Source organism: Aquarana catesbeiana, linkage group LG06 (genome assembly GCF_042186555.1).
Source record: "Aquarana catesbeiana isolate 2022-GZ linkage group LG06, ASM4218655v1, whole genome shotgun sequence".
Classification (NCBI taxonomy): domain Eukaryota; kingdom Metazoa; phylum Chordata; class Amphibia; order Anura; family Ranidae; genus Aquarana; species Aquarana catesbeiana.
In genome coordinates, this window is record NC_133329.1 from 41,916,071 (window position 1) to 41,929,212 (window position 13,142).

Sequence of the window (13,142 nt, forward strand, 5' to 3'; positions counted from 1 at the left end):
TATTCTCAGCCCGCTCTGGTCATGTCAGCTTCAGATGCCGGGGAGAAAGCGATCGACAACGGCTGGGAATTCCAGGAGCATTGATGTCACCCATAGGCTCCCATGTCACAGCTTTTTTTCAGCATTGGGGGGGGGGGGGGAGTTTGGAGGCGCCACCTCTAATGACACTGTCAAATGTTTGTGTAGTGCAGTATATACACTTGTTCGCAGGTTCAAAATAGGGTGGTGGTGTCCATCAGGGGTTGAGATGTCCTGAAATGTGCTGGGGTGCAGGCTTCGGTAGCGATCCTTCAGCTCAGGGGAAGTATGCTCCTGGTTAGTAAAGCTGTTTAGCGGTGTCCATTGTGTGGAAGGTCCATGCTAACCACCCTGGAACGCAGAAGCGGACGTGACGTCAGCGGCACACGGAAAGCATCCAAACACAGATAGTGGAATGTGCACATTTCACTATCTGTGTTTGGATGCTTTCCGTGTACCGCTGACGTCACGTCCGCTTCCGCGTTCCAGGGTGGTTAGCGTGGATCTTCCACACAATGGACACCGCTGAACAGCTTTACTAACCAGGAGCATACTTCCCCTGAGCTGAAGGATCGCTACCGAAGCCTGCACCCCAGCACCAGGACATCTCAACCCCTGATGGACACCGCCACCCTATTTTGAACCAGTAAGTGTATATACTGCACTACACAAATATTATTTGACGGTGTCATTAGAGTTGGCGCCTCCAAACCAACCCCCACCCCTCCCCCCTCCTCATTGCTTGCTGACAGAGGCCATGGACACCCTCTGAGGATGGCTGCCTCCTCTCCTTTTTTTTTTTTTTTTTTTTTTTCTACACATACTAATCTGTATTAGATGTGCCATTAAATGTATTACACCATTCTATGAAGGCATCACAATATTTGGAGCGCCAGAACCCTTTCTCTTTTCAGCATTTGCTCCTCTTCCCTGCGGCCACCGCTAGCTGCTGATGTTGGACCAGAAGGCCTGGCTCACAGTCCCCGCCAAAGGTGTTCTATCGAGTGGAGGTCAGAAATCTGTGCAGGCCAGTCAAGTTCCTTCACCCCAAACTTGCTCAACCATGTCTTTATGGACCTTTTTTGTGCACTGGTGCGCAGTCATGTTGGAACAGGAAGAGACCATCCCCAAACTGTTGCCACAAAGTTGGGCGCATGAAATTGTCCAAAATGTCTTGGTATGCTGATGCCCTAAGTTCCCTTCACTGGGACTAAGGGGCCAAGCCCAACCCCTGAAAAACAGTCCAACACCGTAATCCCCCCTCCACCAAATGATTTGGACCAGTGCACAAAGCAAGGTCCATAAAGACATGGGTGAGCAAGTTTGGGGTGGAGGAACTTGATTGGCCTGCACAGAGTCCTGACTTCAACCCAATAGTACACCTTTGGGATAAATTAGAGCGGAGCCTGCGAGCCAGGCCTTCATCAGTACCTGACCTCACAAATGCCCTTCTGGAAGAATGGTCAAACATTCCCATAGACACTCCTAAACCTTGTGGACGGCCTTCCCAGAAGAGTTGAAGCTGTTATAGCTGCAAAGGGTGGGCCAACTCAATATTGAACCTTATGGACTAAGACTGGGATGTCATTAAAGTTCGTGTGTGTAAAGGCAGGCGTCCCAATACTTTTGGTAATATAGTATATACCTCCTTTTACAGGAGATCCTTCTTTTCTACTTTAATTTTGTAATACAAGGGTTGATTCCTAAAACTGGAGAGAGCAAAATATGGTGCAGCTCTGCATAGAAACCAATCAGCTTTCAGCTTTTGTCAAAGCTTAACTGAACAAGCTGAAGTTAGAAGCTGATTGGCTACCACGCACAGCTGTACCAGGTTTTGCACTCTCCAGTTTTAGTAAATCCACTCCATAGTGTTGTAGCCTTAGGGAAGTGTAGCCTGTATTGGCTAAAGAACGGCCTGGGGATCTCATTCACTTTAATTTTTAAAACTTGCTGAGAGCCTTTGAGGAATGCATGTCACCAAATAACATGTCTGCCTTAAAGGATCACATTCCTTTGCTGACTTGGAACACCTGCTATGTTTTGGCCCCGTGGTTACAAAAGCAGTACCAGGTTGCTGCTTATAGAAGGTGACTTCTCTGGGATCTCACAGCTGAACTCCAAAAATCCTAATTTCATACCTACATTAGTCCAGCTTGGCACAATGTAAGTTTTCATATCTCCTCTCCGAGGGAGCTCTGGAGAAGTGGACAGTCACTATAGTAGTGCTGCTGCCAAGCTCTTCTGGTTCCTGTGTCTCCGCACTGCTGTCATTCACAAAACACTTGTGTTTTTTTTTTTTTTTTTTTTCTCAAATGAATACATCTCTGATTGGGAGGAGAGGTGGTGACATTCTGATCCCCCTATCATGTCCAATCAGAGTACTCCTTGTGTTCATTAAAATGGATGGCATTCTGTGAATGGCGGCAATGCTGAGCAAGCAACCCCCTGTAATGAGTGTGCAGAGGGGAAGCTGTCCAGGACCGGACTCAGGGAGGATCACAGCAATTACCGCAGTGGCGCCAAATTCTACAGCGATTTGTCGGCTTCCCCAGCAGCCCCTCTGCTATGAAATATGTATACTGATACTTTGTATTGTGCTAAGCATGCAATTAAGGTTATACCACCCGAAGTTCAGCTTTTATGCCAGATGTCTTTCCTCACCAGAACCTCCTGGTCTGTCTTTAAGAAAACCAGTAGGTGGAAGTGATACTGTCCTTGAGGAGTCCATATTCTGAATTGGCAGAGACAATGGCATGCTTTGTATACCCTGAGGGATAGGCAACCACTTATAGTCCTGCCATGCGAAACATTGCATTGTTGCACAGATCTTTGGAGAGCCTTATCTACATATATAAGGAGCATGACTTTGTTTCTCTGGTTGAGCTCCAGTCATTCAAACAACACAAAACAATCTCCTGTGCTCAGGAGCTTAGTCCATATGTAAGTGGTGTAGCCAACACTTTGGATAGAATAGGAAAAGTCATAGGTCTTGCTGCCCTCCTCAGAACAATGAGTGTCCTTAGAGCTGAAACATCTGTTTGAGCTCCAGTCATTGCCTGATAATTAGGAATTTTTTTTAATCAATTATTTTTGCAGACCCTGCTTCTGATGTTCTGTCCCCCTACCATCTGACTCTTCTTTCTTTTTCTAGAAAGCCAAGGTGGAGGTCCATGAAGCCCCCCAGGGTGGTTCTGGCGTGGCCTCTGGAGATTTTGCTGAGGAGTTGACCTGTCTGCTGTGCAATGAGCTCTTCAAGGATCCCGTCATGGTGGAATGTGGCCACAACTTCTGCCGCAACTGCATCGACAAGTCCTGGGAGGGTCGGGATTCCTTCACCTGCCCCGACTGTAAGGAAGTCATAACTGACAAGAGATACACTACCAACCGAGCCCTGGCCAACCTGGTGAAGAAGACTGTCGGTTCTGCTGCCACCGTGACTCCTTCCAAACCTACAGAGAAAGAAAAGGCCCGTCCCCTCGAGAAATGCCCCGAGCATGACGAGAGGCTGAAGCTGTATTGTAAGGATGATGGAACCCTGAGCTGTGTCATCTGCCGTGACTCCCTGAAACATGCAAGTCATAACTTCCTTCCCATCCTGGACGCAGTGGGCGTCTACAGAGTAAGTGGTATGGTATGATGGCTGATCATAAACTGTTGTGGTGGGATGCTCTGGTATTTACCCTTTTTTGCCTTGTTCCCTCCAGACAGAGATGTCTTCTATAGTCTCCCCTCTAGAAGAAGCCTTGAAGGTGACTGAACAGCTGACCGACCAGCAGAAGGAGAAGATTGAGAAGCACAGTGTAAGTAAACACATACAAGGGGCTTGCAGGAACATTTAGGAGGTTAAAGTGGTTCTAGAGTCGCAAGGCTTTTTCATGTATTTTCTGCACCAAGGTATAAAAAAAAAAATGCCCTCCTACCTGTCTTGCCCACCCCCATCTCTAAACACTTACCTGGCTCTTGTCACCACTCCAGCGCTGTCTCTGCTGCAGCACCGTTCCCCTCATATCTGTTCTTACAGGTGATGCAAGGGCAGGAGAGTCAGAGGCTCCTGCTGGGTCATCAAATTCCTGAAAGGAGGCAGCAGGGGTGTGGCTCACCAGCGATGTGTGTTTTTCTATGGACGCACACAGCTTGGCTTTGGAACGCGGGTGCCACCTTAGCACTTGTCTTGTTAAGGAGGACCTGGAAGAGGAAGAAGGTGACTGCGCCATACAGACCTTATGATACACCTGGGATACATTTCACAGATTTTATACAAACTTCAATTGTGTCCCAAGATAATTGCTTAGAACGATGAATTTGGTGCTGCTGACTAGTGAGGGTGCAGTCTGGGGAATGGTTTGTCCAGCCCCAAAGCACACTGTAGAAATGGAAAGAGACGGCCCAGCCTGAGTGGTTAACAGGTAAAAGCAGTCTCAGCTTGATTCATCCAAGCGATACCCTCAACATGTTTTCGCCACCTCATCACGGTGGGGGTGGTGGCCTGAATGAATCGCACTGAGGCTGCTTTTACCTGCTAACCACTCCAGGGCAGGCAAGGTGTGTGGTGGCTGGGCTATGCCTTGCTATTTCTACAATGTGAAAGTTCAATTGGTGTTTAACCCCTTATCGCCGACCGTACGCACATATGTGGCCTCGGCTTTAAGGAGTTATACCGGGATGATGCATGCATCACCCCGGTACAGTTTTTTAGTGCAGTCGGCTCTTCAAGGATAACAACCGATGCGACTAAAAGCCGCTCTGCTTTTATCCTGGAGGAGCTCCTCCGCTTTTCCCGGGCCTCCCGTCCCACTGGAGACGCGATCCGGCACTTCCACCGACTAGAGTGAGACTGGAAGGAAGCCAGAAACGGCTTCCTTCCAGTCTCCTTTGCGTACACACGGAAGCAACGTCAGTTCTGGTTTACTCGGCTGCCAATGGCGCCGGTTTAAAAAAAAAAAAAAAAAGTGTTCAGAATTTCAGTTTTTGGCAATCTGAATACTTTGAAGTGCAAAGGAGGGATTTTGGGGTCTTTTAGATCCCTCCATAAAGAATAACTGTCACCACCTATTACTGTCACTAGTGATGTTTACGTTCCTGGTGACAGCAATAATAGTGATCAATTTTTTTTTAAGTGACAATGTAAAAAAAAATATAAAATAAGACTTTTTTTTAAAGCGCCCCTCCCCGTGAGCTCGCAGAGCGAAGAAAACACACAATTAAGTCGCAAATATAAACGGAGTTCAAATCACACTTGTGAGGTATCGCCGCGATCGTCAGAGCGATAGCAATTATTCTAGCACTAGACCTCCTTTGTAACTCTAACCTGGTAACCGTTATTTATTTTTTTAAAGCGCCGCCTATGGATTTTTAGGTACTGTAGTTTGTTGCCATTCCTATGTTGTCCGGAATTTCAAAGCATGACATGTTTGGTATCTATTTACTCAGCGTAACATCTTTTACATTATAGAAAAATTTGTCTGAACTTTACTGTTTATATTCATTGGTTCAAATCCCAACCATATCTCTACCTGCATGGAGTTTGTATGCTCTCCCTGTGCCTGCATGGGTTTCCTCCCACACTCCAAAGACATGCTGGTAGGTTAATAGGCCCCTGTCTAAATTGGCCCTAGTATGTATGAATGTGAGTTGGGGCTTTAGAATGTGAGCTCCTTGAGGACAGGGACTGATAATGTATGAAAAATATAGAATTATACTGGTATGTACCTCAAATTGTGGGTGGCTTTGTTTTCTAGTATTTGGAATCTTTGTAGGGTGAGCGTCTGTCATTGGAGGGATTGGTGTTTGCAGAGAAGGAATAGGCTTATAAATGTCTTCAAGAGTATAGCTCCACCATAGATATCTGAAATATTGGCCTTTTTATAATTTAGGCCCCATACACACGGGCTGAATGTCCTTAAACAGCGGGTGGTTCAAAAAAAAAAAAAAAAACAGCCGACATTTGGCCCGTCTGTATGTCTGTATATCGGTCTGTTGGACATGCATGCTGGAAAACCAGCATCCTCTCGATCAGCGCTCCTAGCCAATGGTAGAGGGCACTGACCGGAGTGTTCTGGCAGGGGGTTGTCCCCCTGTCAGAGCACAACAGCTCAGCGGGGGAGATCTACGAACCTACCTTGCATGGTTAGTACATCGGCTCCATCGGTCTTTTCGAATTTTTGATTGGGGTGCAACTGAAATTTGTCTCCTAAAATGTAAATCCTCTCTGAACTGTAACCTCTTCTCTCCCACCTCCAGTCCAACATGAAGGAGTACCGGGAGCACATTGTTTCGGAGTTTGAGAAGCTGCACAAGTTCCTGAAGGAGCGAAAAGAGAAAGTGCTAGAGCAGCTTCAGCAGGAGGGTGAGAGTCTACTGAAGGAAATGGAGACCAACGTGGGCAAGATGCAGGAGGGTGGGGACAACATCAAGGAGCATATCACTGTGGCCAAGGAGAGGCTGGATGATACGGACTCCATTTCTTTCCTGACTGTGAGTGGAGACACCCAAAACCTCCATTGGATGTTGTTGCTCTTTTAGTTGTCCTTGAATCTCCCCTTACATTTTATTTTTTTTTTTCTTCCTTTTGCAGGACATCAAGACGTTCATTGAGACGTAAGTTAATTTTAATATCTGTGCAGCTTCATTGCTTTTAGTAATCTTATAGAAACTGTAGTAACAGTAATCCGTCAGCAAGCTAGAAATGCTTTTGTTATGTATTGCTAACAAAATGAAGTCAGTTTCCCCCCTTTTTCCTGTAATCTTGAACTCCGCTATTGAATTAGGGCCTTATACTCTGCAGCTTTTTTTCCCTGAGAACTGCAGATCGCATCTACCCCAAGGGATAAAAAAAACAGAGCACCAGTTATGACCGGAAGCATTGCAGGTTCTCTTGGTGCCCAAACTCGCATCAAGATAGCCTTGACTAGAGGGGTTGCAGGTACTTACGGAACACTCACATTTCATGGAGCCATCAAAGGAGTTTGCAGGCTGTCGTGAAACTCGCTCACATCAAGGTATCAATGCCCAGACAAGGTGCAGGTTTTTTATGGAATACACTTGTATCAAGATGACCATGACTGACCAGAGGAGTCTCCGGTTCTCGTATAACCTCACATGAAGGTAGCCATGACCAGGCGAGTTGACAGTTCTTGTGGAATACTCAGGCTGGGTTCACATATGCTGCTGCCGCAGGTAACAGCAGGGGGTCGGGTGCGCTCCCTGTTCACTGATTTTGGTCCGACTTTTGCCCGCATTTGCACCTGATTTGGATCCATAGACACACAGGGCCCTTTTTAAATGCAGACAGTGGCCGCCCTGGGGCTGTGTGAACCGTTTCCATTTAGAGCTGGGTTCACTCTCATGTCATGTGAATTGGTTCCCGGGAAACCCAAGTCCGGTTTTAGCATTTGTGTGAACCTGACCTCACATGAAGGAAGCCATGACCTGGTGAGTTGGCAGTTCTTGTGCAACACTCGCATGAAGGTAGCCACCATGACCCACAAGAACTGGCAACTCGCCTAGTGATGGCTACCTTGATGTGAGTGTTCCACAAGAACTGGCAACTCGCCTGAACACCTCACATCAAGGTAGCCATGACTAGGCGAGTTGCCAGTTCTTGTGGAACACTCACATCAAGGTAGCCATGACGAGAGGAGTTGCAGATTCTCTTGGGTTATTGCTGCTCTTGAGGGTCCTCCCTATCGCTTGTGTTTTTTTTTGTTTTGTGTTTTATTTTTTGTTTTGTTTTTTTATCTGAAGTTGTTTGTAAAGACAGTGCTAGTTGTATTAAAGTAGGTCATCTCTGTATCCGCGTAGGTTTGCTATGTCCTGGTGTCCATCCATAAGCGCCTCTAATGGGTTTCCAGATTTGTCACACAGTAATCAAAGTTAGTCACTTGTCTCCTTCCCTCAAGATTTCTTCCTCCATATCTGTACAGCTGCCAGTCATTGCAGTTTAACCACCTGCCAACAGTAACTATATTGTTAGCGGGCGGCAGGTGCAGTCACAATCCTGTACTTGTACATCGGCTGCATCGTCCTGGTTCGGCAGCGTGCTCCCGACCCATGCTGTGATGGGTTTGGCAGCCGATTTCATTCAATCGGCTGTGTCCAATCGCACAGGGTTCTGTTTCCAAAAATACAGAGCTCTATACAAGGAAAAGTGATCTGGCTGTTCTCCTCGCAAAGCAGGGAGTAAAACCAGCCAGATCAAAAGTAAAGCACATATTAAACACACTGTTGGGCACACAGTTAACCCCTTGATTGCCCCTAGATGTTAACCCCATCCCAGCCAGTGTCATTAGTACAATGACAGTGTATATATTATCACTGATCACTGTGTCATCCAAGGACCCTCCCAGCCAGTGTCCGTTAGCGCCAGATTTTCTGCCACTATTAGTCGCTGATCACCCCCTATTAACATATAGCCATGTAAATCCCAGTATATATTGTTTGTAGACCCTAAAACTTTCACACAAACCAATTTAATATACGCATTTTTGGGGGGGGGATGAATAACAAATGAGTATTTTTGATATAATTTTTTCAACTGTTTTGGCCACCAAAAGAAAGCTCTATTTGTGTGAATAAAGATCTCATTTGGGTACAGCGTTCCATGACCGTGCAATTGCCAGTTAAAGTAGTGCAGTGCCGAATAGCAAAAAATGCCCTGGTCATGAAGGGGGTAAAATCTTCCAGAGGTCAAATGGTTAACCCCTTGGCACATGCTGTATGCAAATATGCGGCCTTGCGGTGCCAAGTGGCTGCATGTTTGCGTGAATTGCTTGCCAATACACCTGTCCCGAAGGCACAGTTACCGTCGGCTAACCAAAAGCTCCCGATCGCTTCTTGGAATCAGGAGTTTTCAGGCCACGTGATAGCCAATCACATTGTTCACGTGATCTTAAGCTGCGCCCCGCCTCCCAGCGTCCTGAACCTTTTAAAGGGCCGGGAGGCACCAGCGCTAAGAGGTTAAGGTAATAGTTGTGGAAATATTGCTGGCTACATGTTGCTGGGAATAGTTTGTGCTAAAGTGTATGCTTTCCCTGTAAGGGGATCCTGTAGTGGTAGTTATATGGGAGAACACTCGTACACAGGAGTTCAGATTTCAATGGGTGCATGCTTGTTCCAGGTCATTGCCTCACTAGGTAGGTAACTCAGCACAAAGATAGGTCTAGAAGCCCTCACCTTAGCAAGAAAAGCCTGAATGTTAATGAAGTAAGGGTCCTGTTTGCAGGGAGGCTGTTTTGGGCCGTGGGCCCTTATACATTTCCCTCACCTTGTAAGTTCTACATTAAGTTTTACTTCTGCTTTCCTTCCAGATGTCAGCAGCAACAAAAAGATGTCATGTCCTCTGCAAACACTCTCATTGAGAAAGACCTGTGCCAGGGGACATTCAAGGGACCAATTCAGTACTCTGTGTGGAAGCAGATGAAGTCTGTTGTTGTGCCATGTAAGTTCTGTTTTTAAACATATTTTCACATTTGAGAATACAATACTTGTACAGAGCAGTTCAGTATTGGGCAAGGCATTTCTACCATGGTGTCTGCTAAGGACTTTTAATTCTAGTACATAGGGGGCCCACAGTGTATGCTGGGATTCTTGAGTGGAGCAATGTCAAGAAACTAAACCTTTAGATCCCCTTAGAGAAGATGTATGGGGTTTATAATTAAAGAAAACATCCATACTCTCCTCCATGCTGCAGCATGCGGGCTCTAAGCCCAAGCGTCAATCGGGTGGCTGGGTGAATCCCAACAATATATAGTCAGGATCCTTCTAGAGCAGTGATGGCGAACCTTGGAACTAAATTTTCCATGATGCTCAACTACACTTCAGAGTGCATGAGCATCATGGGAAATGTAGTTCCAAAACATCTGGGGTGCCAAGGTTCACCATCACTGTTCTAGGGGCTGCTCTGAAGTCAACTGACAGCAAACTCTTGCTGTTGGCTCATTCTGGGTCACAGGAGAGAAAAATGGCTTTGGCCATACTATATTTTTTATGGAATAAGTCTAATTTAATTTGTCATGGGTATATTTTATGATCTGGTTACTTGAACTAAAAAGAGGCCTGACGTGCATGTCTTAAAGTAAATCTATGGCCGGGCTATGGATATTCAAGTACTAAGAAATAAGCTGCTGGGAGGCTGGAGCATGGGGAGATGAACCAATGATTTGATACTGAGGAGCATTGGGGGTATTTGCTACTAGACCACTGCTAGGAAGCGGGAGCAGACTGAGATGACCCGAGTCACTGCAGGGAGTGGGTAGGTGAGCTACAGAGTCACTACTAGGAGGAGATGAGCTAGGGACTTGCTGTTGGGAAATGGGGGCAGGGGGAAATGTGCTGCAGAGTCACTGCTGAAAGGTGGTAGCAAGGGAAGGGAAGATGAGCTTCTAAATCCCTGCTGGAAGGCAGGAACATAGGAACTGGGCTACGAAGTCACTGCTGAGAGGTAGGAGCAGGGGTAAGTGTGCTGGTGAGCCACTGCTGGGTAGAAACTGGGCTACCAAGTCACTGCTGGGAGGCAGGAGCATAGGAACTGCGCTACCAAGTCACTGCTGGGAGGGGAGCTGAGCTACAAAGTTGCTGTTGGGAAGGGGTAGCTCTGCTACTGCTTTTAATTTTGTAATGAGCACCTCAGTTAAACTGAAAATGACACGGCTTTTTGTTGTCTTGCAGATCTTACACCGATGCTGCTAGATCCCAGCACAGCCCACCCCAATCTGATCCTATCTGACGGGCTGACCAGTGTTAAATATGGGGACACCAAGCTCCCCTTGCCTGACACTCCGAAGCGTTTCAGCCAGTGTATTCTTGTGCTCGGCTCTCAGGGCTTTGATTCAGGCCGCCATTACTGGGAGGTGGATGTGGGAGACAAAACCGCTTGGGATGTCGGCATGGCCAGTGAATCCAGCAACCGCAAGGGTAAGATCAAGCTGAATCCCAAGAACGGCTACTGGGCCATCTGGCTGAGAAACGGCAATGCCTACAAGGCCCTGGAGTCCCCATCCAAGACCCTGATTCTCCAATCCAAACCCAGGAGAATCGGAGTGTACGTGGATTATGAAGGAGGCCAGATCTCTTTCTACAATGCCGATGATATGACCGCCATTTACACCTTCAATGCCACCTTCACTGAGAAGCTGTACCCGTATCTGTCTCCATTCCTGCACGATTCTGGGCGCAATGCTGAGCCGCTACGTTTTGTTCATAACTGATCTTCTAGGTCGTGTTAGTGGAATGGTTAATATTGCATTGTTTTTAATGTTTTGTTTTTTCATAACTGCTTCCAGTTGTTCTAGTTGAACGGTATTGCTTCACTACAGAATAGTCTGTTGTCATTTCGTAAGATGTCAAAATTAAAGTTTAACCTGCACATGATCTAGATCTCACATTAGTTGTATTTGTTTTTGTTTTAATAAACTAAGTAAAATGTTATTATTTATTTTATTTATTTTTTGTCCTTTTATCTGCAAATTGAATGACGCTTCCCACTTACAGCTTATTAACCTCCTGCCCGCCGTATTGCTAAATAATGGGCGGGCGATGGCTCTCTCATTCCGGGAGGACATCATATGTTGTCCTCTCACCACACATGCACGCCTGTGGCAATCAGTGGTGTTTTTCTGTCACTGAGACTCGGCGCATCACCGATCTCGGTAAAAAGCTGATGACGAGGCTCTTTACCTATGTGATCGGCTGTGTCTAAATACAGCTGACCACGAGTAAACAAGGAAATGCCGGTTATCTCACAATGACAGCGTATGAGAGCCGGCAGCATTTTTTTCCACAGGGGAGATAATCAGGGCACTAATCCTTAGTGCCCTGATTATCAGTGATGACAGTCTGTGCCAATCAGTGATGCCAGTCAGGGCTAACTTTCAGTGAAGGAGAAAAATTACTTCACATTTTTATAGCAAACTAAACTTTCTTTTTTGCAAAAAATAAAATTTAAAACCCCGGGGTTTATTAAATACCAACAAAAGAAATCTCTCAAAAAAGAGAAACCTTTTAGTTGTGGAGCAGTGCTGTATGACTGTAAAACTGTCATTCAAAGTGTGACAGCGCTGAAAGGAAGGGGGTAAAAGTACCCCGTAGGCAAGTGGTTAACCGCTTCCGGACCAGCCGCCGCAGTTACACTGCGGCAGGTTGGATCCCCTGCGCGAAACCATGTAGCTATACATTGGCTTGCGGGGTCTGGATAGCAGGCGCGTGTGCCCGCTGCACAGCGGGGGTGCTGATGCTCGTGATGACCGCTGGCCACGAACGATCGTGAGCAGGAGACACAGAACAGGGACGAGTGTGTGTAAACACACACTTCCCTGTTCTGTTCTGACAGGAGTGAAAGATCATGTGTTCCTATTGGCTAGGAACCACGATCCGTCACTTCCTCTAGTTAGTCCCCTCCCCCTTCACCTCCCAGAGAACACATTTGCCCCCCTCACCGCCCCCTAGTTTTAACCTCTTCACTGCCAGTGACATTTTTACAGTAATCAGTGCATTTTTGATCGCGCTGATCGCTGTATTAATGCCAATGGCTCCAAAAATGTGTCAAAATTGTCTGATGTGTCTGCCATAATGACACAGTCATGATAAAAATCAGATCCCTGCCATTACTAGTGAAAAAAAATTAATAAAAATCCTATAAATCTATCCCCTACTTTGTAGACGCTATAACTTTTGCGCAAACCAATCAATATACGCTGCTTGCTAGTTTTAACAAAAATATGTAGACTAATACATATCAGCCTAAACTGAGAAAAAATTGGCTTTTTTAAAAAAAAATGGGGATGATATTATAGCAAAAAGTACAAAATAATATATATTTTTTTTTTTATAGTGCAAAAAATAACCACAGAGGCGATCAAATACCACCAAAAGAAAGCTCTATTTGTGGGGAAAAAAAAGACGTCAATTTTGTTTGGGTATGGGTACAGCGTCACGCAATTGTCTGTCAGTTAAAGCGACACAGTGCTGAATCACAAAAAAACGCTCTGGTCAGGAAGGGAGTAAATTCTTCCGGGGCTAAAGTGGTTAAAGTAGATGAAAACCCGAACCATGAAATTGAATGTTAAAGCCCAACTCTATGCCCCTGGAGGGCACTTCTAGCCCTTAAAGTGGTTGTAAACCTTTGTTAT

The 13,142-nt window shown here is 46.0% G+C and overlaps 1 protein-coding gene across 2 annotated transcripts in view; it reads left to right on the forward strand.

Annotated features, from left to right (window-relative positions):
- LOC141148354 (nuclear factor 7, brain-like) overlaps positions 1-11,442 on the forward strand; it is a 32,026-nt gene extending 20,584 nt beyond the window's left edge. For both annotated transcript variants that reach the window (XM_073635746.1, XM_073635747.1), the window contains exons 4-9: positions 3,170-3,637; positions 3,723-3,818; positions 6,259-6,492; positions 6,593-6,615; positions 9,324-9,454; positions 10,684-11,442. In XM_073635746.1, the coding sequence (XP_073491847.1) occupies positions 3,170-3,637; positions 3,723-3,818; positions 6,259-6,492; positions 6,593-6,615; positions 9,324-9,454; positions 10,684-11,222 (1,491 nt within the window). In that variant the 3' untranslated portion in view covers positions 11,223-11,442. The remainder of the gene's footprint in view (positions 1-3,169; positions 3,638-3,722; positions 3,819-6,258; positions 6,493-6,592; positions 6,616-9,323; positions 9,455-10,683) is intronic.
- The last annotated feature ends 1,700 nt before the right edge of the window (positions 11,443-13,142 follow it).